The 23,005-nt window shown below is 44.1% G+C and overlaps 1 protein-coding gene across 2 annotated transcripts; it reads right to left on the bottom strand.

The window, feature by feature from the left end:
- Positions 1–1,289: 1,289 nt before the first annotated feature.
- kcnd2 (potassium voltage-gated channel, Shal-related subfamily, member 2) lies at positions 1,290–22,379 on the bottom strand. Of its 2 annotated transcripts, XM_058625735.1 has the most exons (6): positions 20,821–22,379; positions 7,482–7,644; positions 6,747–6,845; positions 4,366–4,461; positions 3,831–4,072; positions 1,290–2,248 (listed from the first exon to the last, which is right to left on the bottom strand). In XM_058625735.1, the coding sequence occupies exons 1-6, from the start codon at positions 21,930–21,932 to the stop codon at positions 2,062–2,064; spliced, it is 1,899 nt and encodes a 632-aa protein (XP_058481718.1). In that variant the 5' UTR covers positions 21,933–22,379; the 3' UTR covers positions 1,290–2,061. The 2 variants fall into 2 exon arrangements, with proteins under 2 accessions (XP_058481718.1, XP_058481717.1); XM_058625734.1 differs by lacking the exon at positions 6,747–6,845 and having other exon boundaries at positions 20,821–22,376.
- Positions 22,380–23,005: the final 626 nt, after the last annotated feature.

Below are 23,005 nucleotides of genomic sequence, written 5' to 3' on the forward strand. Positions count from 1 at the left end.
TAGTTTAGTTAAGTAGTGGCTAATATCAGCTCAGAAAATAAGAACTAGCTAAGGCTAGTTTAGTCCCAGCTAATACCAGCTTATCAACTCAGTCGTAGGCTAACAATAGTTTAGTTAAGTACTAGCTAATACTGGTTTAGATAGTGCTTGGCTAATAATTGTTTAAGAGCTAGCTTATAGTAGCCTAAACAACTAGTATTTTCGTATACTAGTGCTATTTAATGCTAGTTAGTGTCAAATTTAGGATAAAATAAAATGATTCTAAATGTGGACACGTTGGTGATGAAGTCTAAATGTTATTTATGTGGTATCTGCAGATGCAAAAATCAGAAATCAGAGGTCTCAAACCTGCAGCCCGTGGGCCAAATGTGGCCCCTCAATTGATTTTATGCGGCCCGATACGTTATGATTTGTTATTTCTGTCTATTTTTGTTATTTATAGATTAATTAAGCATCTTTAATACGTTTTATTAACTATATGCCGCTCAACACTTTTATCAGAAAATTCTGTGAACAATCGTCATGAGTAATAGATTGAGACCCCTGGTTTAAATGAAAAACACACACTTCAAGAACAACAAAACAAAACTGCAACAACTACAACAACAAAAGACTTTCCCGACATCAGTTTTCATGGTGTGCTCGTGTGTCTGTACAGCAGAGAGGAAGACCGTCAGCTAAAACACAGATACATGCAGAGGAATGACAGACCGGTCCATGCACTCAAACACACAGAAAAATCAACATGCTCAAAGATTCCTCTTTACATTCTACAGCAACGTTTCAAAAAAGAAAACTTCCCTCACTCAGAGACTTAAAGGAAAATATTGTTATTTCAGGAGGAGCATAATATTAACCATGTTTACATGAACTCGCGTTCTATTAATTATCAGTATGTGACTTGGTCATGTATAAATGTGACACGTTTAAATAAAATCACATATATATATTAACAAATAAATAAGAAATTAAGAAAAATTTGAATAAGAAAAAGTGCATCAGTGAGTATAAAAAATAATAGAATGAAAATAGAACAGTAAAAATAAATTTAAGACAAAAACCCATTTCAAATAAAATAGTGAATAAGAAAATAATTTCAAAATGCAAATTTTAAATAAAGTCATTGTTTTCAAAGATAATTTTAAATTAAATATAATATCTTTCCAGTATGCATCAATATAACATGCCACATTTTTCTTTTGAAGCCTTAGTTTAAGCAAGGTGTTCCTAATAAACTGACACCTAAGTGTCCTCAGTGACAGCTCTTTCTTTTTAAATTTTAGAACCCACATCATGTTGAGTTCAATGCCCATTTGACGTAGATCTTCTGTGTGAGTGAATCATGTTCACAACCTCCCTAGGGAGGTGTTCCAGGTATGTCCTTTCCGGGAGGAGACCTCGGGCCAACCCAGGACACGCCGGAGGTATTATTTCTCTCGGCTGGCCTGGGAACGCCTTGGGATCCCCCCGGAGGAGCTGGTGGAAGTGGCTGGGAAGAGGGCGGTCTGGGCTTCCTTGCTAAGGACCCGAATAAGCAGAGGACGACGGCGACAATGACGATCCTTTGTACGTTCAAAGCCAAACCTGTTAACTCTTTAATGGACTGGTGCTTAGAAGAGTAGCTCTGAATTGCCGAGAAAGGCAACATTTGTGCTACGCTAGCTAAACACAAACGTGTTAAATTCGACTGTGGTGTGACTGGTTAACAGTGACCTTCCTAAAACATCAGAATTCTCCTTTAAACCACACTAAAAACAAACAATGCTACATTTACACAAGTCTTTTGTGTTTTTAGAATAAATACGCAGACATTTGAAAAAAAAAAGATAATCTCAGAAAGAGAGAGTTTCACTGCGGGAGAAAGGATTCGTCCTTTTGTTCGTTCACACTGACATTTCCCCTCCATATCAGGTGGACTTATTAAATGTTTGTGCTGACTCATAACTTCCAGCGTTGACACCAAACCTGTCATCTGAGTCTTTGTGGTGTCGGGGTTGTTTACTCCCCTATCGTCCCCCTGCTGGTGGGTTCTGTTACGCTGTTGGAAGGGGTTAGCGTTACCTAGAGCGCCGACACCCGGACGATGTTGGCCTGGGAGTAGTCGGTGGAGCTGGCTGAGTCGTCCCCTCCGGGTGTGGTGCCAGGTGTCGTGGGCAAGCTGATGACGGCGGCGGTGAGGTACGGCTGCTCACAGTTCAGAGGCACTGTCTCCTCAAATTTGGCGTTCAGACTGGATCGACTGGAACGACTATAAAAAAAAAACACAACGGTAAGGTCCAGATCCATGAATCCCCAGAAGCCTCAAGATCAAGAAATAGATCAAGAAACATTGTTGATTTAAGAATTCCGATTTTGAAGCTTTTTATAAGCAGTACATGCATTTTAAAATGCAATGAACAATAAACTCATATTTTCACAACATCATTTTTTACGATCCCCAAACTATAGGGGGCAGTGCAGCAAAGTCATAGTTTTAATGTAAAGGGGGTATTAAAAGATGTGATTGAGGTACTTATCATGTTGACGTGGACACAGAGACGCTAAGCTGTTAAGCAGCAGTTACATCTATACATCTGCAGTGTATATTTATACACGTTTACACAAACACACTGAACGTTAACATACAGACACACACACACACACAGAGCGAGAGAGACAGTGGGTGTCCATGTCCAAGAGACAGATCCCAGACGTCCCACAGCTGGACATACTCTGGATTCCTGCTCTCGATCTCCATGGGAACTGGCTGTCACATGATCTGTGCTGCATGTGTTTATATACAGGAAGTGCGACTCTGTTTATAACAGTGTTTAAGTGAACCAGTGTATTTATAGGTTCGTTTGGGTCGTTATAATGCAGACGTCTCATGTTCTCTGCTTGGCTGTCACTTCGACAACAGTTAACTGTATATGACAAGCCTGGGCTTTGTCAAACTCCAGGTAACCATAGTAACGAGAACCATCATTAATATCTCCTTTACAACCACTGCAGACACTTTAATCTCCATGAATTGTTGAAAAAGACTTAACAACCTCTTCACAGACCGCTGGGACGTCTCTAAGCGCCGCTGATAGCTACTGCAGGATTACTGGAACCTTCTCAACAACCTCTGATAAGTACTTCTGTTACCTACAGTGGCCAATTTCCCTTGAAATCCTCATCAAGGAGCAACGATCTTACGTCTCCTTAAGGGCTTTTACAACCTCATCGAGCTCTGACATTCACCGTTAAGTTTTACGAGATGTCAGAAACAAATATGACCTTTATAAATATACAGTCGAGTCCTGATGTGTTGTCACGGTTTCTGCATTCTTTAACTCTATAGCTTATGGCAAAGAGGAAATTCCCTGAATACACGACACAGAGAGTACTGAGCTGCTCGCTAGTGTCAGAAAGAACTTTTCAGGTAAAAGGCGACTCTCAGCATTTACTTATTGTTTTTTGACTAAAAAAGGCTTCAGACATGGAGAAAGATAAGACCAAGGTTAGGACTGGTCTGACATGGAGAGTTCTACAAGCTACTAACAGGTTCCAAATGCTTCCAAAGGGTTCTAAGTGGGCGAGCCTTTCTCATGTATGACCTCAAGGTGCTACCAAGGGTTTATAAACCTGGGGACTCCAGAAGAAGCCTTTTGGATGAGAGGTGAATTATCTACAGAAACCAGTTGTCTCCGTTTTTAGCATTTAAAGGACTGTTCTCCTGTGGTTTTGTAAAAGAAAATGATGTGGACACTATAAGTTACTGGCATTAGCTATGCCACCATTGCTTTTGTTTAGTTTAAGTATTGGACCTTTAAGGACTATTTCCGTCCTCTGTGAGGACCGCCTACCTGTTGGTGAGCGGTCTCTCCCTGATCTGGATTGTGCTCAGCTCCTGGATGCTGCCCTGCAGACCAACAGACATGTTGGAGTTCGGGACACTGAAGGTCTTCCTCTTCCTGCGAGGGGCGCAGCAGGACGAGAGGCCGTGAGGTGAGGACGAGGAGATGGAGGAGGAGCGGGAAGCCTGCTTCACCAGCGCCACCTCCTTGCAGCTTGCCTCGAACAACTTCTCGTCCACAAACTCGTGGTTCTGAGGAACAGGGATGTTACAGGATGGTGAGACAAACTGTTTACTTGACAGGCTTTAAACTTGGCAGGAGACTTACTAAGGGCACCAGTGTGTGCAGTGCTGACTTTGGTGATGTTTGGGGAAGAAATTTAAGAGATGTATCGCAAAACGTTCCATCTCAAATGGAGACAAACCACCCTCTCCTTCTTTGTGTGTTACCATTTTCCGGTTTGAATTGTTTGTGTTGTTTGTACTTATATTTATACGAAAAAGATGTAACTTAATGTTAGAAAAGTCCATGTGTATGAACTCACCGTGGTTGTCTCCAGACAGTGCAACAGGTGATGGCGGTGCACCTCAAAGGTGGGGTTGTTGTTGCAAACCAGTGCTTGTCCTTTCTCCTTGGATTCCTTCAGGACAAAAACAGAGACAACATGACGTCACGTGAGCTCGGTGAAGGACACACCTTCACTCATAGAAGAGAAGGGCTGACGTAGGGAGGGACGGTGACTCTGGGATTATGGGTAAGGAGATCTGTATAGCCACAGAATGAAGATCACACACAAGGTCATTAAAGGTCAAGGTCCAACACCAAACTTCCAGACATCATTCTGACTTCTGAGGACCCTCCTGGAGAACTATGCGAGTCTCAGACCCCTTTAAGGTTGTAGCACATCAATGGCAACATGAATAAATGGTACAAACTTGTGAATAACTTGAAGGTCCAAAAAATAATATCAATGGAAGAAACATTTGATGATGTGCTGGTGGTCAGACATGAAGAAGAGAGGTGAGTAAAACAGAATCCCGTGGCTGCCATTGACTGGCTGTAGGTTAAAAATATTATTAAGACCTTTAAGGACACATGAACATCTCACCATCTTTGCTAGCTTAATGGAAGTCATGGATGTCCCTATTGGAGACTCTTAAATAAGTCATGCATGGTTGAGGATCCCAAAAGAAGATCCAAGAACCTTTTCATTAAGTCACAAAATGTTGGTAGCTTCAAATAATCTTACTCCAAACAAGTCTTACTCCAAAGAAGGTCTTTGACTTGTGCCCTGTTCCAAGGTCGGAACAGGGCACAAGTAACGTAGGTCATGGTAACGCCTGCCTGGTGATGCTCCAGAAGACCACACCTTCCTGAAGGTTAATCTGTTTCCTAACACTACTTACAGTCCTAACAGTCACTTGTTCAGGTTTCGCACTTCTTCTGTATACTTATTGTTTTTATCATCTCACATGACTCTTAAAGATAAAACAAATCTTCAGAGCTTCTCAGATGTCGAGCCCTCCGTCGTCACTTCTGCGTTGCACTAACTCCACCCCCTTAATGACCCCCTAACTGGCTCATTGACCTCGTTCCTCCACACACTGATGAAACCCAAGACGCGCCTTATCGATGCCAAGGACAGTCAGTGGGCCAAACAAAATACAACCAAACCAGTCCAACGAAAACACAGAGGAAGAGAAGGCGGAGCCTGAGAGGAAGGAAAAGTGAAAGGTGACAGAGCTGCTTCCTGGTGGCGAGGTGGAGACTGTGGCGGTCATGCACACACAGAGGAATCACGTCTGGTCTCAAGTGGAGTCAAGAAAGAAAGAGCGAGAGAGAAAAGGAACAACGCAGCGACAGATGAGGAGTGACATCGGTTCAACTGTAACAGTTTCCTGTTGGGGTGACTTTAAATCCATGTCAGGGGCCAAACAGGAAGCTGGACTTTGACCATGACACACACTAACATGGTGCAAGTGCACCGATGACAGATCTTCAGACTTGAGTGATTTGTGTTAAACAGCTCTTTATGTTTGCTCAGTGACTCTCCCACAAACACCTCATCCAATCAGGAGCCAGAACCCCACAAAGAGGAAATCTATGCTTATGAAATAAACCCCGCCCCCTTAACAAACAAGTTTATGATGATACATATGGAGGAGGGAGGCGAATAATAACAGTGACGTCACTGATAGCGGTTCACTTCATTCCAGTTAGGAAATAGGAAACGCAAACATATCTTGGGCTAGCTACTGTTAGCAATACCAGTCTATAACAACACTCTACTTGGTATTTGGTGCACACAAACAGTATAGCAACATGTGATTTACTGTGAAACGAATAGGACAAGTGCTAAAAGAGGCAGTTTGAATATTTCAGAGTTGGAAATTCCAGTTCAGGGGTGTGTTCCTGACCTTTAAAATACCGAGTTCAGACTACAACTGGAACACAGCGTGACGGACAAGAAGTTAGCCAAAGGATAGCTACAAGTTAACCCAAAAATGGCTAAACTTAAAAGTTAGCCAAATGGTTGTAATTTGATTAAAAGATAGCCAAAAGTCTGCTAAAACAGATAGCTTTTCAGTGAGAGAAGCAAAGTAAGCACTTAGCTGTTAGCACTTAGTCTGAAACATTGTTTTGTTTTAAATGCCAGAAAAAAAACATTCGAAAAGTAACGTGAGCAGAAAATAAATGTTACGGTTGAACCAGAAAAGTGAGGCGGAAGGACGACGAGAAACATCTGGAGTGAAGTAAAACAACAACTCATCCATTTTCATGCAGCGGCCTGCGGCGCCTTTGCTAACATTAGCATACATAAGGTCAAATTAGCTCACGGCTCAAGAACCAAAGAGAAAAAAGAAAGGAGGAAGAAGAAGAGCAACACCACCCTGACGACAACGACGACTGTGTTTCCACTGTTACCTCCTCGTCCTGGTCAACCCGCAGCCCGCTGTGTTTGTACTGCAAAAACGCGCTAGCTCCTCTGCTCTTCACTGCGTGAATTCTAGCAAGGCTGGTTTTCTGTGTGTGGACACATACACAGAACGTTTGTTTAGCTCGTCTGTCCAGGTGTGTCCAGGTGTGTGAGAGTGTGTGAGACGCGACCTAAGATGGCGTCATTTAGCCCATGTGCCCATGTACTCTATGCATGAAGCGCAAACAGTAAAAGTCACGTGTCGTAACACTCTTACTTCAAGGCACCGTTAAAGGGATAGTTCCGTTTTTTTTGTGAGGGTGCATGAAAAAACCTGAACTGTCCCTTTAATTAAGAAGTGTTTCCGTTCATAAATGAATCATAAATAGAAAACAAATACAAATTGTTGATAGATACATTTGTTGTTACAGTGTGTGTGTGTGAGAATAATAATTCCCAACACAATCACGGTGGTGTGTTCACTGACCCTCTGTACTTAATAAACATAACTCTGCTGTCTCTATGTCTCCTCCTACAGGCCAGGGACAAACAAACGTCTCAAAAACAACCGTTAAAGTGGTTTGTTGATGTTTCCTCCTCCTCTTCTCTCCACAGAAACATCTAAACTGAGCAGTGACAGTGAACACACCGTCCACCTCCTGTTACACACACACACAGACAGTGAGGGACATTTAAAGAGACAGCGAGAGGGCACGAGGGCGTGATGCGTTCAGGGTCACCACCTTCTGCGCTCGCCTCTTCTCCGCCCTCTGGCTCTGGTGGTAGATGCGGCTGAAGTTGGAGACGATGACGGGGACGGGCAGAGCGATGACGAGCACGCCACTCAGCGAGCAGACGGAGCCGACGATCTTCCCCATGATCGTCTTCGGGACCATGTCGCCGTACCTGAGGGAACAGGAGGGGGCGGAGTCAGAAGAGTTTTTGTTTTTATTAACAAAACAGCAGCTTGTTGATGTTGGAAATGTTTACATGTCAACACACTAATTCATCATTATTATGGTGTTGTTTTCTGTCACGTGAGAGTCTTGAGGCTGCAGTTCAGTGGGCGTCCACAGGGCGGAGCCAGAGCTCTGCGTCCCTGTGGCTCCTTCATTATCATATCCAGTATAAACACATTTGTTTAAGTCAGAGTAAAAATAGATTGTCCAAGTTAACGATGTCTCCGAGGACGACTCTTCTTCTTCTTCACCTCCTCCCCCTCACCCCTCTATCTCCACTGATGCTCGCCCCATGTTCTCCCAGCATGCTCAGCGCTCACTGGTGGCCACAGTTTGTCCCAGTGGACGTCTGTCTCCATCCAATTTAAAACTTTATTGACTAGTAAGTGATACAAAACGCTGACATCAGACTCGGTCAATTTGCAGCTTCTGATATTGCACCCTCAGAGAAAGTTCAAACTGAACCTCATCGACAAAATGTCTGTTTTTAGGTTTCCTTCAGTGTCACAGTGATGCATGAGGTGTTAATCAGTGAAACCCTAGTTCTCTGAATACAAGAGGTAAAGTCAGTTAATTCAGCTGCTGTGATGTCACAGTCTGACTTAGTGTAAAACATCATCTGTGACATCAACACGGCAAAACTTCGTCTGAAAGCAAAGACAGCAGAGCTCCATTCAGAACCTCATAGAGTAAATGACAGTTTTTATGTTTTCTTGAGTGTTACAGTGATGTTTGAGGTGTTAATCAGTGGAAACCTATAAACAGGAAATTATGTCAGTGAATTCAGCTGCTGTAACATCAGGGATTTGCGCCCAGGGGATCATGGGAAATGTAGTTAAACACAACAATAACTGAAGGTAAAAAGTTTGTCCTCATGGTGGCGCTGTAGAAAATAAAAAATATTTGTAAAAAATATGCAGTAAAAGAAAACATACAAACAATACAACAACATATTTTTTTTACGAACCTTCAGCTTCGATCAAATCATCGTGAAAGTAAAACATTAAAATTTAACGTGTTTGTTTTGTGCGAGAGCGAGAGAGAGAGGGAGAGAGAGAGAGAGAGGGAGAGAGAGCGTGTCATGTGTTAACAACATGTTTAACGTTTCATAAAGTGACTTCGTGTTGCGTTCACTGCCTCTGAATCATTCATGCTTCAATTGGACCAAACCATTAACACACACACACACACAGTCTAATGAGAGTCAGCATCTATTATAGATTATTTTTCTTAGCTGTCTGTGTGTGTGTGTGTGTGTGTGTGTGTGTGTGTGCACGCGCGTGTCCATTATTAACGTCCACCACTGCACCACAAACAGCACCTGGACGTTGTCCTCTGTCTCCGAGGACAGTACTGTAAGTTTAAAATGGACATTAAAGTGACAGAGGACAAAGATCTTCCTTTGTGTTTAACAAGGAGGCGTCACATCGACACGAAAAACCATAAATCACTTTTGCTCGCCCTGAAACGATCAACTGACCTCATCGACGCGGCCGTTAATAAAAAGAGACGCGCGACCCATGTGACCACGGCGAGTGCGTGTCCGCCGAGTCTCGTCCTGTCACTCGTGTCCACGGCACCGTCCACTGATTGATGACATCACACAGGGGACTCATTGATCTGCTGATCTACTGACCCGGACCGAGGGATGGGGCTTTGAACGCCTCATCTGTTGTTGGTGGAGTCAAGACAGTGCTGCAGTGACAGAGAGCGCCGCCTACAGGCCGCGCTCCTCATCGCTGCGTTTCAACACAGAAACAGGGAGATATGGCGGTTTGATCTGTAAATGCTGTTAATTTATAATTCATCTTCTTATATAGAAGATCTTTGTCCTTCTTGTGATGTCTCACTCTGCTCTATATTCATGAACTCATTAACACTTGTGATGTCTCACTCTGCTCCAAATGCATGAACTTTTTCAATGAGGAGTGATGTCTCACTCTGTTTCAAATTAATGAGCCCATTCATGCACATGTGATGCAATTAACTCCATAACAAGTGATGTCTCACTCTGTTTTGAAATTCATCAACACATGTGATGTCTCACTCTGTTGCAAATGCATGGACCCATCCATCCATGTGTGATGTCTCACTCTGCTCCAACTTCACCGACTCCTTAAACATGCGATGTCTCACAAATACACAAACTCGCGTACACAAAAATGACGTCTCACTCTGCTGCAAATTCATGCACTCATTTACACACGCGATGGCTCACTCTGCTCTGAACTTGGTGACCCCGAGTCACCCTGAGAGACGTGATGTCTCACTCTGCTCCACATTACCGTAGACTCTGACTCTGAGACATCCTCAGCGGTTCCTTCTCTCAGGCCGCTGTCACGTCTCCCTCTGATGTGACACGTCGGCTTGACGAGTGTGTGTCTTTGTGTGAGACTGTTTAATGTGTTGTTGGCGGGTGGTAACACAGCAGCGGGAGGACTGTGGAGCTTTGTAGCAGCTCAGCGGGCGGCTGATGAAGCTCATTATCCTGCAGCTCAAAGCTCAGCTCAGAGCTCAAAGCTCAGCTCAGCACTGATCAGACTTTAAAGCCTCAAATAAAAGAACGAGTTCAAAAAACAACAACAATGAGCCGGGGACGGAGAAGAGGACGGAGGAGGAGGACAGAGAGGAGCTGTGACAGGACAACAACTCTTCTAACGTGACAAACTGAGCAGCAGATCATGTGTCGGATGCAGTGTTGTCCGCTGACCTCTGACCCCTGGAGGCAGCCTCAGCGTCTGAAGCATGAAAATCCTCTAATGAGCTTAGCGTGTAAACGTTACAGCTCACTCTCTCCAACGTTCTCCAACGACTGTAAACCGATTTAAACAGATCAACTTTCAGGCACCCGCTCGCGACGCCCAAACGTCCCGACAGACCCTGAACACACCACAGAACTCACCCTGCACTTGAAACAAATTAATCTCTTATAAACCCCTTAACAACCTTAATTAATCACTAAAACACCACTCATTAATCCCTGAAAACAAAGAAAAAAGAAATTCCCTTTAATATCCCTTTAAACATACCATCTACAAATCCATAAAAAACCTTAAATTAGTCATTTAAAACACCCTTAATTAATGCCTAAAACCTTACATAATCCCCAAAAACCACCTTAATTTACCCCTCAGAACACCTTAATCAATCATTGGAAACGCCCACAAATGTGGCTTTATATTAATATATCAACAAATCACTGAAAACAACCTTAATTTATCCCTTAAAAACATCTCTCAATGATCCTTGAAAATCCCTTTAAACACCAGCTACAAACCTCCCGAAAACACCCTTAACTGATCCCTTAAAACCTGAATCAAATCCCTGAAAACACCTCTAATTAATCCCTGAAATCACCCACAATTATGACTTTATACCCTCAACAAATCCCTTTAAATCTACAAATCCATGAAAACAATCTGAAATAATCCCTGAAAACACAAACAAATCTCATAAAACTACCTTAATTAATCCCTTAAAACACACGGTCATAAGAGTCCCTATGAATACTTGTGTAACACTCTTTAATACACGACTGTGAGACGCGGGACAGTTGTTGTGGAGTCTTGTCCTGCTGTCCTCTGAGGACAGACTCAGTGTCCGGTCCCTGAACGCATCACGAAGACACAGCAAACAAACGTTTACTGCACATGTTTGATCTGTATAAAGAAAAGTTTTAGCTGTTTTTCCCGAAGGACCGCCTCAGGTCAGAGGTCAGAGGTCACATGACAGCGCTGGGTCGTGTGTGTGTTTGTTTTGTTTTAATTGAGTTAAAAGGAGCCGTTTTCAGACGTAAACAGGCGATTAATCCGATTAAACAATCAAACATATGGATAAACAGATTAGTTGGGTGTTGATGTCTGATGTTAAAGGATGAATCCGCTCTTTTTTTTCCTCCTCCAGCTGCGAGTCTCAGTGTCTATAAATAACCAGCTCAGATAAATGAGCAGCGCTCTGATCCGGGATCTGCTGACGGACTCCCTGCAGGGAAAACACACGCACACGCACACACACACGCACACAAGCACACACACGCACGCACACACGCACACACACACACACATGCACACACACACACACGCGCTGCCTCTTAGAGCTTAAAGGAAGATAAAAGAAGAGCTTGTGAGCGAGCGAAAGGTCGAGAGACGGATTAGAAGAAGAAAAAAAGGTCATTTTATTTGATTCACTTCATTCATTCATGTTCATGTTTTCATTTCACGGCAGATTATTGGATGTTATTTGACCGTATTGTTGATGTATTTCATATATTGTGTACAGGATTAATTAAAGGGCTATTCCATTTGTTTTAAGTGTGCTTGTATGTAAGTAAGCACTGGCACATGAAACCATGACTCAGCAGATTAAACACAGGGGCCACCCTTTAAAATATATACGCCCGCTCATGTTTACGACAACTGCAGAATATGTTTGCGACTTAATCTCGCTGTTAGACAGACTTTTCTGCTCACTCTCCCACACCAAACCCCATAGAGAAAACCAGCTATTTTAGCTCACGGGGACACAGGAGCTGCCGGTCTACTGCTGCCTCGTGTGGTCACTTTGTGTCACTGAGGTGAGTCTGAGAGACGGATTTCAAACACAGAATTGACAAAAATAACACATTTGAACTCACTGACGGAGGCAGTGGTTGATACACGACTCTATTATGGCCACAGGCTAAAAATGATGATTTTCTCTATGGGGTTTGGTGCAGGAGAATGAGCGGTTTAGAAATCAGCGCTCACTTCTGTTTCCTGCTTGAAAAAAGTGAGATAAAGAGGCGAAAAACATTCTAAGATATAAAAGACTTATATTCTAACATTCTAAGATATAAAAGACTGACTTAAGCTGACATGGATTTTATAAGACAGGTCTTTTATTTAGGGACTAAAATACCAGAATTATGTCGTGTTGTCCCCTTTAACCACAACAAATCTTCACACTGTAAACAGATCAGTGAGCTGAAGTGTGTCTGTGTGTGTGTGTGTGTCCTCAGGCGACGATACCATCCTCCTCTGAACATCTTCACACACACACACACACACACACACACACACGATCGCCCACAGCATCTTCACCATAAGGAGATCGCAGCGAGAGGCCCCGCCCACACATGACAGACCGCCACCAGAGCGCGACACGCGAGGATCAGCGATCAGATCAGTGGCTGCACGCGACGACAGCGAGACACGGATTCAAACGTGTTTCATCATCAATAAATGAATCTCACTCATTTTAAATCCCCTCTCTTCCTCCTCCTCTTCCTCTTCTCCGCGTCTTTGTTGTCGTTTGTTACGTCCGTTTCCTAATTTGGGCAAAGGAAATAAAGCTGATTGTGTTGCAAGTTTTAATCGCCATGGTGAGCCTGAGGGATGCTGCTGTCGCCGTGGAAACCCAAATACTCCCCTCTGTCCCCTTCACCCCCAACAGTGTAACTTCATGTGTGTGTGTGTGTCATTAAAGACAATAAGAGCACCACTTGATTTTGCAGCACTATCAGAGTCAGTGAACGTCTCTTATCACTGAGTCTCAGAGACGCTTAACTTATCAACTCACTGTGTGTGTGTGTTCTTGTATCTGTATCTTTGTGAGGACCAAAAAACAGAAACCATAGGGAGTGAGGACATTTTGTTTGGTCCTCACATCTTTAAAGGGCCTTTTCGGGGGTTAAAATCTGGTTTAAGGGTTAGAATTAGAGTTAGAATCGATTGGCATGACGTAACTGAAAATTATTGACAAACATGTAACCTGTAAGGTTTAACATCATTTCACTTATGCTTATAAACTAAATGTGTGGCGTTCCTCAGGGCAGCGTTTCAGAGCCCCTTCACTTTCTAACTGAATCTGTTAGTTTGTCCTTCTGTTAGCAACTTCCTGTGTGCAGTTATGGATCATATTTTCTTTCTGATGTGTAGGTGATCACCCAAGTATGTTCCCATTAGAATTTAGTAAGAATTTACCCAAATTTGTACCCAAAATGATCGCATTTTCCAGGAACTCCTACCGCTCATAATGGGCAAAACTGTAAAACAAAGTATTACATATCTCTGTCCAAAGTCAATGGATTTAAATGGAATTTGGTATGTGTATGCAGGATCAGGTTCTCTACTCTCACACTAAGTTTTATCCAGATTGGATTCAGATTTTTGTGTTTATCTTAGCGACATCTTCACAGATAAATACGCTGATGACACGACTGCCTTCACGTGACTTTGTCTCTCAGTGTCTGAGCACCAGGTCAAAGTGGACCGTGTGACCAGGGAACCACGGTGAAAACATCTGCGAGGTGATTCCACATGAAATGAATCAAAAACAAGTCGATGCTTCTTGACTTCACACCACATCAGGTCACATGGTCAGGGTCAAGTTACACGTGTGTGTGTGATGGATGTCAGTTCTCTCAGGTCGTTGCCCTCACGGTCACCTTGGTGACGGTCTTCATGCAGCACCATCTGGTCGCAGTGGTGATACAGAAGAAAAGTGTTTACAATTCACGCTCTGCTGCTCAGGACACACACACACTAATGGGTACAGCGCGTTAGCTACATACTACGACATGTGACGATAATAAACCAACAGAGGATGGTACGGTGCACCACAGGTCGCCATGGAATCAAACGTCGTCCGTAAGTCCATAAGTCCGCCTCAAATCCATAAGTCGCAAACGAGTCACAAACAAGTCGGCAACAAATCCATGAGTCGCAAATGAGTCGAATATAAGTCAGAAACAGGGTTAGGAAAATAAAATCCTTTTGACCTCAATAAACCTTCATTAAAATTCAAAACACCTTATTTTTTTTTTACCTGAAGTCAAAGTGAGAGCTTCACATTAATCCCTGTATAAATTAAGGGATTATATTTGAGGGATTAACTGCAGCCTTCAGGACGGAAAACCTCTAAAAATGTGAATAAACAGTTAAAATTAATTCAAATAAGTGAACAAATGCGCTGCAATGACTCATCGATTATTAACTGATTAGAAAAATGATTTTTGATGATTGATTGATGTGTTTGAGGTGTTTTTAACAATAAATCTAATGATCGACAAAATCATCGACAGATTAAACAATTATGAAAATAATTGTTAGTTGCATCCTTACACACACACACACACACACTTAAAAATCAACTATAAAGGACATAAGGGGAGTTTAAAGGCATTAACTTTGTTGAAGGTAAACGTTTTGTTTTGTCATAAATTTAAAACGTTCCTGCTCTTCCTCCTCCTGATCCTCCAGATTCCTCTCCATCCTTCGTCTGAACTCCGCGTTCACCACGTGACCCCCGTCGTCCAATCACAGGCCGCCGCCTGCCTCTGTAAAAACCCCTCAATCCCACAGTTTTCACCTCGGCGGTTTTCCCACAGATGAGATTTACCTGCAGCTCACAGCAGGTCTTTATCTCCATGATAATGTCTTTATCGCCACGACGACTGGGAACGCAACACAGTAACATTAACATCTACACTGCGTCTTTATGGTCTTTTCTTTTTTTAATGGATTCAATCCAGGGTTTAAGTTTGAGAGTTTTTTTAAGGAGAAATAATGACTTAAACCTGGAGACTTGCGCTTAACTAAGCTAAAACATTACGGCCTTTTTCATAGGCTCATTAAAGGCTATCCTCAGAGTTTTTACGAGGAAATTCACCCTTTAAAAAGCCCTTAAAACCTCACACATAGACATTAAAGGTGCTCTCATTAATATTTGATCAACATACGTCGACGTCACGTTTGCAAATATGTGATTCAACCTCGTGTATAATAAATGAATCACGTTAAAAAAAGAAAAGCCAGGGATTTAATGGTTTAATGTGATTTGACCGGAGTCGGGCGGCCGAGCTGCTCCCCGCGTGACCTGCTTGTTGCCGTGGAAACGAACAACGGACCACGACTATCCCGAGGCCCGGCCGGAACGGATCCGGTTCACGAGAGGAGAGGAACGCAGAGAGCGAGGAAGATCATCATCATCATCATCAGAACCACAGAACAACAATAAAACCGCCGCGGTTACCATGACAACCCCCGAGAACCACACCTCCTGAACTTCTAGAGCCTCGACTGACACACGGGGCCCATGAAGCCGCGCTAGTGTGTGTGTGTGTGTGTGTCACTCTATCCCACACAGGGCGAGTTTATCCTCTTTGTTCCACACCTGCTCGTCTACTCATATTACATAACACACACACACACACACACACACACATAGACACACACAAGGAAGATTAAAAAACAGAAATCGTGTGTTACGAAGACCTTTAAAGTTTAACATATCAAGATCCTTTCTTTTGCTTTTGTTTTTACACAAGTTTTTTAAGGTTTTTGGTTGTTTTATGAAGCTAAAAAAACCCAAAACATATAAAAAAAGTCTTTGATGTGAAGAATAAAGGAGATAAAGCAGTGAAATCTAAACGGCTCACGCTCCCTGCACCAAATCCCATAGAGAAAATCATCGATTTAACGTCACAGCTCACAGGAGACGTCCATCCACTGCCGCCTCCGTTGCTGAGTTTCAAATGTGTCGTCGTGTAAATACTGCTTTTGAAATACTTCGCTCAGATTCACCCAGTGTCCACACGGGGCAGCAGAGGACCAGCAGCTCCTGTGTCCCCCTGTGAGCTAAAATCGCTGATTTTCTCTATGGAGTTTGGTGCAGGAGAGAAGGTGTTTACAAAGTGACAGAAAAAAAAAAAAAACACACAAAAACCAGTGTAATGGTAAGATGTAAGAAGCAGGGGGCGCTCACAGTCAGTGCTGGATACGTTTGTACCTCACATTAAAAAAACAGAAACGGAACTATTTCTTTAACTTCAGGATTAAAACACGGAATGTGGATTTTTTTCCCCCCACACACACTTGATGGTTTTTAGTCAATTTTCATCTGTTACTCGTCCAAACTGTTTATGTGCAATCTGCTCTGACACACACACACACACACAGCCTTTATCAGACTTAACATGCTTAGGGCCAATCGGCTGCCCAGGTCCAGGCTGTTTCCACAGCAACCAATTTACCTTTTTGTCTTCGTGTGTGTGTGTGTGTGTGTGTTTATGCAGCTACAAACAAACACGCTGATAGTTTACATCCAACGTAAACTGATGAAACAGCGATGCTGTACGCAGAGCGGGAGGTCTCACTCTGTCTCAGCTTCATAGAAAAACAAATAGAGGAAGAAAAAAAACAACAACTTTTGACTTGCGACTTTAAAAATAATTTAAAAAGAAACAAAAGTGTGGATGAACAAGAACTGAGGCTTTCATTTTCAAAACTGTGGGGACGTGTTTTAAAGAGGATGGAAAAAAATTAAATGTGAAATGTTTATTTTGAAAACGGCATGGTTTTGTTTTAGTGTTGCCTAACAGAAACTGAGACTTTTATTATGAAAAGTGCATATTGTTTTAATGTGTGGACTAACAGGAACTGAAACTATTATTTTGAAAACTGTGTGGTTTTCCTGTTACTGTGGACTAATGGAGACCGAGACTTTTATTATGAAAACTGCATGGTAATGTTTTAGTGTGGAAATGATGTGTGGTTTGACTCTTATTTTGAAAAACTTTCTGTGACCAGGTGATCTCTCACACACACACACACACACAGGTCATGTGACATGTTCACATGTCTGCGGCTCCTGGATCAGGACTACGTCCTCCACGTGTTGCGGGACATTTTGTCTTCTACACGTGTGGATGCTTCGTCAGGGGGGCGGGGTCACAGGTCACATGGCCCGCAGGTACACACAGGTGACAGGTGCAGCCACCGGATCCTGACTGGAGATCAGGTCACACAGGGAGCATGTACAGGGAGGACACCTGATCCAGAGACTCAAGGACGGGTGACGCCCCCCACAGGTGTGGGGTGACACGTGATGTCAGGTGATCAGGTGTGTGTGTGTGTGTGTGTGTGTGTTGTACAGGTGTTCAACCCAAAAACAACACTGTCACTGAAAATGACTTTCAATAAAGTTATAGTTTAAAAAAATATTTCAGTGAAATTCAGACTTTATATTTTTTTAACTTTCTGTTTATTTGTGATGAGTCAGCAGAAATTGATTTTGCCTTGTCGTGATTGTGATTTAATGACTCGGCGGGCGGAGCCAGGATTCATAGATCAAGAGCAGGATGTGAATCCATTCATAACACACACACACACACACACAGTTTTCTCTCTCTCTATTTTAGCTGATGTCAGCAAAACCACAACACACCCATGACCACAATATTCACCTCATCTGATGATGATGATGATGATGATGATGAAGGCTTTATGTCAATAAAAGACAACATTGTTGGTTGACTTTTATTTTGAAAAATATGGTTTGTTTCAGTTTGGACTAACACAAACTGACTTTTATTTTGAAAACTGCGTGTTTTTTCTGTAAGTGTGGACTAACAGAGGCTTTTAATTTGAAAAGTGTATTTTTTTCTGTTAGTGTGGACCAACAGAGGCTTTTAATTTGAAAACAGCATTTTAGTGTGAACAAGTAAGAACAGAAACTTTAATTTTGAAAAATGCATGGTATTGTTTTAGTACCATGTGTGGACAAATGGGGACTGAGACTTTTATTTTGGAAACCGCATGGCGTTGTTTTTAATGTGGAGTGACAGGAACAGAGAAAGTGAGACTTTCAATTTGAAAACGGTGTGGTTTCGTATTAGTATGGACAAACAGAAAGTGAGACTTTCAATTTGAAAACGGTGTGGTTTCGTATTAGTATGGACAAACAGAAAGTGAGACTTTTAATTTGAAAACAGTGTGGTTTCATATTAGTGTGGACAAACAGAAAGTGAGACTTTTAATTTGAAAACGGTGTGGTTTCATATTAGTGTGGACAAACTATTACTGTTGTCAATTCTAGAAACACTCACATGTGACTGGCTGACACTTTGATGATGTCACTACTATGCGTAAAAAGCATCTGAGTCACATGACGTTGCTTGGAAACAGCTCACCGGAAAGTGGAGCGTGTTTAGTGGGCGTGGTACCTGCTCACTTCATGACTCCAAATATGGAAATCCTCTCACTTTAGCCACTCAGACTCTTTGTAAGCTACTTTTTCTCTGCTCTGATTGACAGCAGCTTTGCTCTGACGAGGCCGCGGCGCTTGTCACAGTGTTGTCACGGCGTTGTCTCGTGTTGTCACGGCGATGTCCCTTCATTAAAAGGGTCATTTCGGAATTAAATAGGTGCAGCGTTCAGGAACCGTGGGTAATTCCTCTGACAACAAAAATCATGTTTTCAGCTCGGCTGCTCCTGTAGGAGGCTTCATTACACACCTCATTAAAATAATGTGTGTGTGCGTGTGTGTGTCTCTCTGTGTGTGTGCGTGTGTCTCTGTGTGTGTGTGTGTGGTGACAGACTTTATTAGCTGCATTAACACGACCGTCCCACACATTCACTGACCTGCATCATGTTATCTGTGATTGATTAACTGTCTACGCCCCCCGCCCCCGAACTTTATTAACCACTTCCTGTCCACGCAGAGCGTCTCGTCCTGGCGTCCCGCCACCTGAGCCACTGGATCCTGACGTGGACACACATCAAACCCTTGTAGACATTGTGAGGATTAAGTGTCTCGTGGTGGACAAAAGAAGGCGTGAGCCTCGTCTCACGTTTATCTTTATATCAACTTTTAATGATAACGACCAGACGCTGGACGTGTCCTCAACTGTCCTCTCACCGTCAGCTGTGTTTCAAACCATCTTCAACCTGTCCTCAACTGTGCTTAGTCTTCAACATTGTTCAACAGTCCTTTAACCATCCTCAATTGTCTTTGGTGGTCCTCAACTGTCCCCAACTGTTCTTAACTGTTTTGTTTCTGTCCCCCACAGTCCTCAATTGTCCTCAACTGTTCTTAAAAGTCTTCAGCATTGTTCAACAGTCATTTAACCGTTCTCAATTGTCTTTGGCAGTCCGAAACCACTTTGTTTCTGTCTCAACTGTTCTTAACTGTCCCCAACAGTCCTTAAATGTTCTCGATTGTCCTCAACTGTTCTTAACTGACTTCAACAGCCCTAAACTTTCCTCAACAGTCTTGGACTGTCCTCAGCACTCGACTGGTCTCCAATAGTCTTCAAAACGTCCTCAGCTATCTTCAGAAAGCTGTTTTCAAATGTCCTCAACTGTGCGCATCTGTCTTCAGTCCCAATCCACTGGTGCAGGAAGTGTATTTGGTAAAAACGGCGGGACAGATAAATGTATATATGTTTAATATAAAGATTTACTGTGTATCGCAGATGACTGAAACGTCTCTCTCTTTCACCTGGATCCTGTCACACAATAACAGATGTCTGACACGACACCGTCGCCTCCCTGTGGTTACATAACACCTGAGCAGCAGGTGTGTGTGTGTGTGTGTCTCTGTGTGTAAACACACCTGCTGAAGCAGGTGTGAACTAATGTTTCGTCAGAGTGAAACTCGACTTCCTGTGTCTGTACACGGACGGCGGCAGAGACACAAAGACGCTGGCTCACCACAGAGACGCTTTACAATGTTTTCATTCAATAAATACATTTACACGTCTTTTTTTTTTTATTATTGTTTTACAAAAAGTCTTTATAGTAAACAGCTCTCTCTCCCACACCAAAGTCCATACAGAAAATGAGAACTTTTAGCTCTCGAGGACACAGGAGCTGCTGCTCTACTGCTGCCTCGTTTAAGGAGTTTGTGTCACTGAGGTAAATTTAAATGAAGATTTCAAACTCTGAAGACACAAAATAAGACATTTGAACTTACTGATGGAGGCGGCAGTGGATCAACAGCTCCGTGTGCTGTGATGTAAAATCACTGATTTTCTATATGGGGTTTGGTGTGGGAGAGAATTCCTGACTTTTTTGTCATGAAGGTTATGAAGGTTTTGTCCCACATGTGTCCCCTATCTGTCCAACAAAGGACCAAACATAACGCTGCCGATGATGTCAGCAGCGTTCCTATTGGCTGATACAAACATTAGAACAGGAAACACAAGAATCACGTGACCAAACACGGGCGTCTGTTTCAGCACCACGGTCAGAGACACAAAACAGACTTTCCTCTTTTTTTTGCAACTTGTGCTCCCTCGACCACGCCCATTTTCTGAGCCCCGCCCCAGAAAACCACCCACACTTAAAGGGCCAGCGGTACTCACCCCAGCGTTGTCATGGTGACGATGGTGTACCAGAAGGCAGCGGGAATGCTGGTGAACTTGCTGCCGCTGGACCCTTTCTCGGCGTAGAACATGACGGTGGCGAAGATGATGATCGCCATCGTGAGCGAGAAGAGGAGGAAGCCGAGTTCCGACGCGCAGCTCTTCAGCGTGTAGCCCAGGATGCGGAGTCCCGCTGAGTGCCGCGAGAACTTGAAGATCCGAAACACCCTGAAGACGCGGAGTGTGACGAAGGCACCGCTGACGTCCTCGTTGTCCGTCATGACGAGGCCGATGTAGTACGGCATGATGGCCACCACGTCGATGACGCTCATCACGCTCTTGATGAACTTGAAGCGACTCGGCGCGGCGAACAGACGCAGCAGGTACTCCACCGTGAAGATCATGACGCACGCCGTGTCCAGGCAGAAGAAGGCCAACGCGTACCGCTCGCCACATGGCACCTCCCTGACGCGGTTCTGCATGAGCCCACATGGAACCGTCTCCACCACATTGGCCATCACCGAAACCGCGATAAAGAAGCCAGTGACGTAGTAGAAGACCAGCGCCATGGTGGAGGTGTGAGGGTTCTCGAAGGCGCGCCACATGGTTTCCCGGAAGCTCAAGTCCGCGGCCACCAGATCATTGTTCTGCTCGCTCTCCTCGTCGTCCTGGATCCGCTCCTGGTTCTCCCGCCGCCGGTCCTTGTAGTCCTCGTAGCAGCAGTCCCCGATGATCTCCGGGATGATTCCGAAGAACGACAACTCCTCGTCGAACGCGGAGATGCACTCCATGCGCGGGAAGTGCAGTTTCCCGGTGCGGTAGAAGTTGAGGATGTGGCGGAAAATATCCGGGTCGCGGTCGAAAAAGTACTCGTTGGTCTCCTCGTGGAAGAAGAAGTCCCGCTCTGTGCTGCCCAGTAGAGTGTCCGGGTACCGCTCCAGCGTGTCCCGCCACGTCTGGAACTTTGAGCCACTAACGTTCAACATGATGAGCGCGTCTTTGCCGCGTCGCTTCTCCTGCGGCGGGAGCGGCATTGGCGCGCTGGCCACCGGCATCCAGCCGATGGCCGCCGCGCGGGCGAAAGGCAGCCACGCCGCGACCCCCGCTGCCATGCTGCTGCTGCTGCGTCAGAGGCGGTTCACGGAGCGGCGGAGCGGCGAGCGCACATTCGCGGAGGGAAGACTCAGAGCCGGGGCAACAGATGGAGGGAGTTTTACGCACAAAACCTGACGCGTAAAAGCCCCCAAAAAAGAATCAGACAAACACACAAATCCACACGTGGCCAGTTAAGACACACTGGAGACTCGGGTATAATCCGAATCCTCGGATCAGAACCGTTTCTTCCAGCAGCAACAAGTTTAGGACCCGGACAATCCCGCGCTCAGCAGCGGGACACGGAGCTGCACCGAGCCGCCACGGGCACACTGCACTCCGGCTCTAACCGCCGGAGCGTCCCGGGGGTTTGACTGCTGCTGCTCCGACACCTGCAGCGGAGAGGAGAGGAGGACCGAGCCGAGCCGAGCCGAACCGAGTTGAACTGGACTGAAACACAGCAGGAGAACAGTGATGTTCACCTGCAGAGACGACGCGGCTCGTTCTGAGGAGCAGCTGAGAACCACTGTTCACTCACTCACACACACACTCTCTCTCTTTGTTGGGGGCGTGTCCCTGGTGACTCCTCCTTTACGCATAGTGAACCTGTCGCTCAGGTTGTTGGAGGAGCGTCACGTGTCATCATCAGATGAGTGAAGAGGAGAAAACACTGACTGATCACATTCGAATCTTCATCAGTGTGGAAGTCGAACAACTACAGAGGTGTGACTCTGATGACGTCACGACGAGTCAATTAAGACCTGATCAGTAAGAGAGTTAGTGCGTGTGTGTGTGTGTGCGTGTGTGTGTGTGTGTGTGTGTGATCAATCATACATGGTATTCAGTGCACACACACACACTCACACACACACACTCATTGATCGGAACTCCTCTGGGTCTTTTTGTTCACTGATTTCGCAGCAGAGTGAGACCTCCTCTGACTGCTGATTGTGTGTCTTTGTGAAGACATGTTGACATTTGCAGGTCCTTAAAACTTACAAAAGCTTTTTTTTTTTTTTTATTTTGTTGACAAGTCAGTCAACAAAACAGTTAAGGTTAACAGTTAAACAGTGAAGGTAAATAATTAAGTTAA

The sequence above is a fragment of the Solea solea genome, chromosome 3 (genome assembly GCF_958295425.1).
Source record: "Solea solea chromosome 3, fSolSol10.1, whole genome shotgun sequence".
Classification (NCBI taxonomy): Eukaryota; Metazoa; Chordata; class Actinopteri; order Pleuronectiformes; family Soleidae; genus Solea; species Solea solea.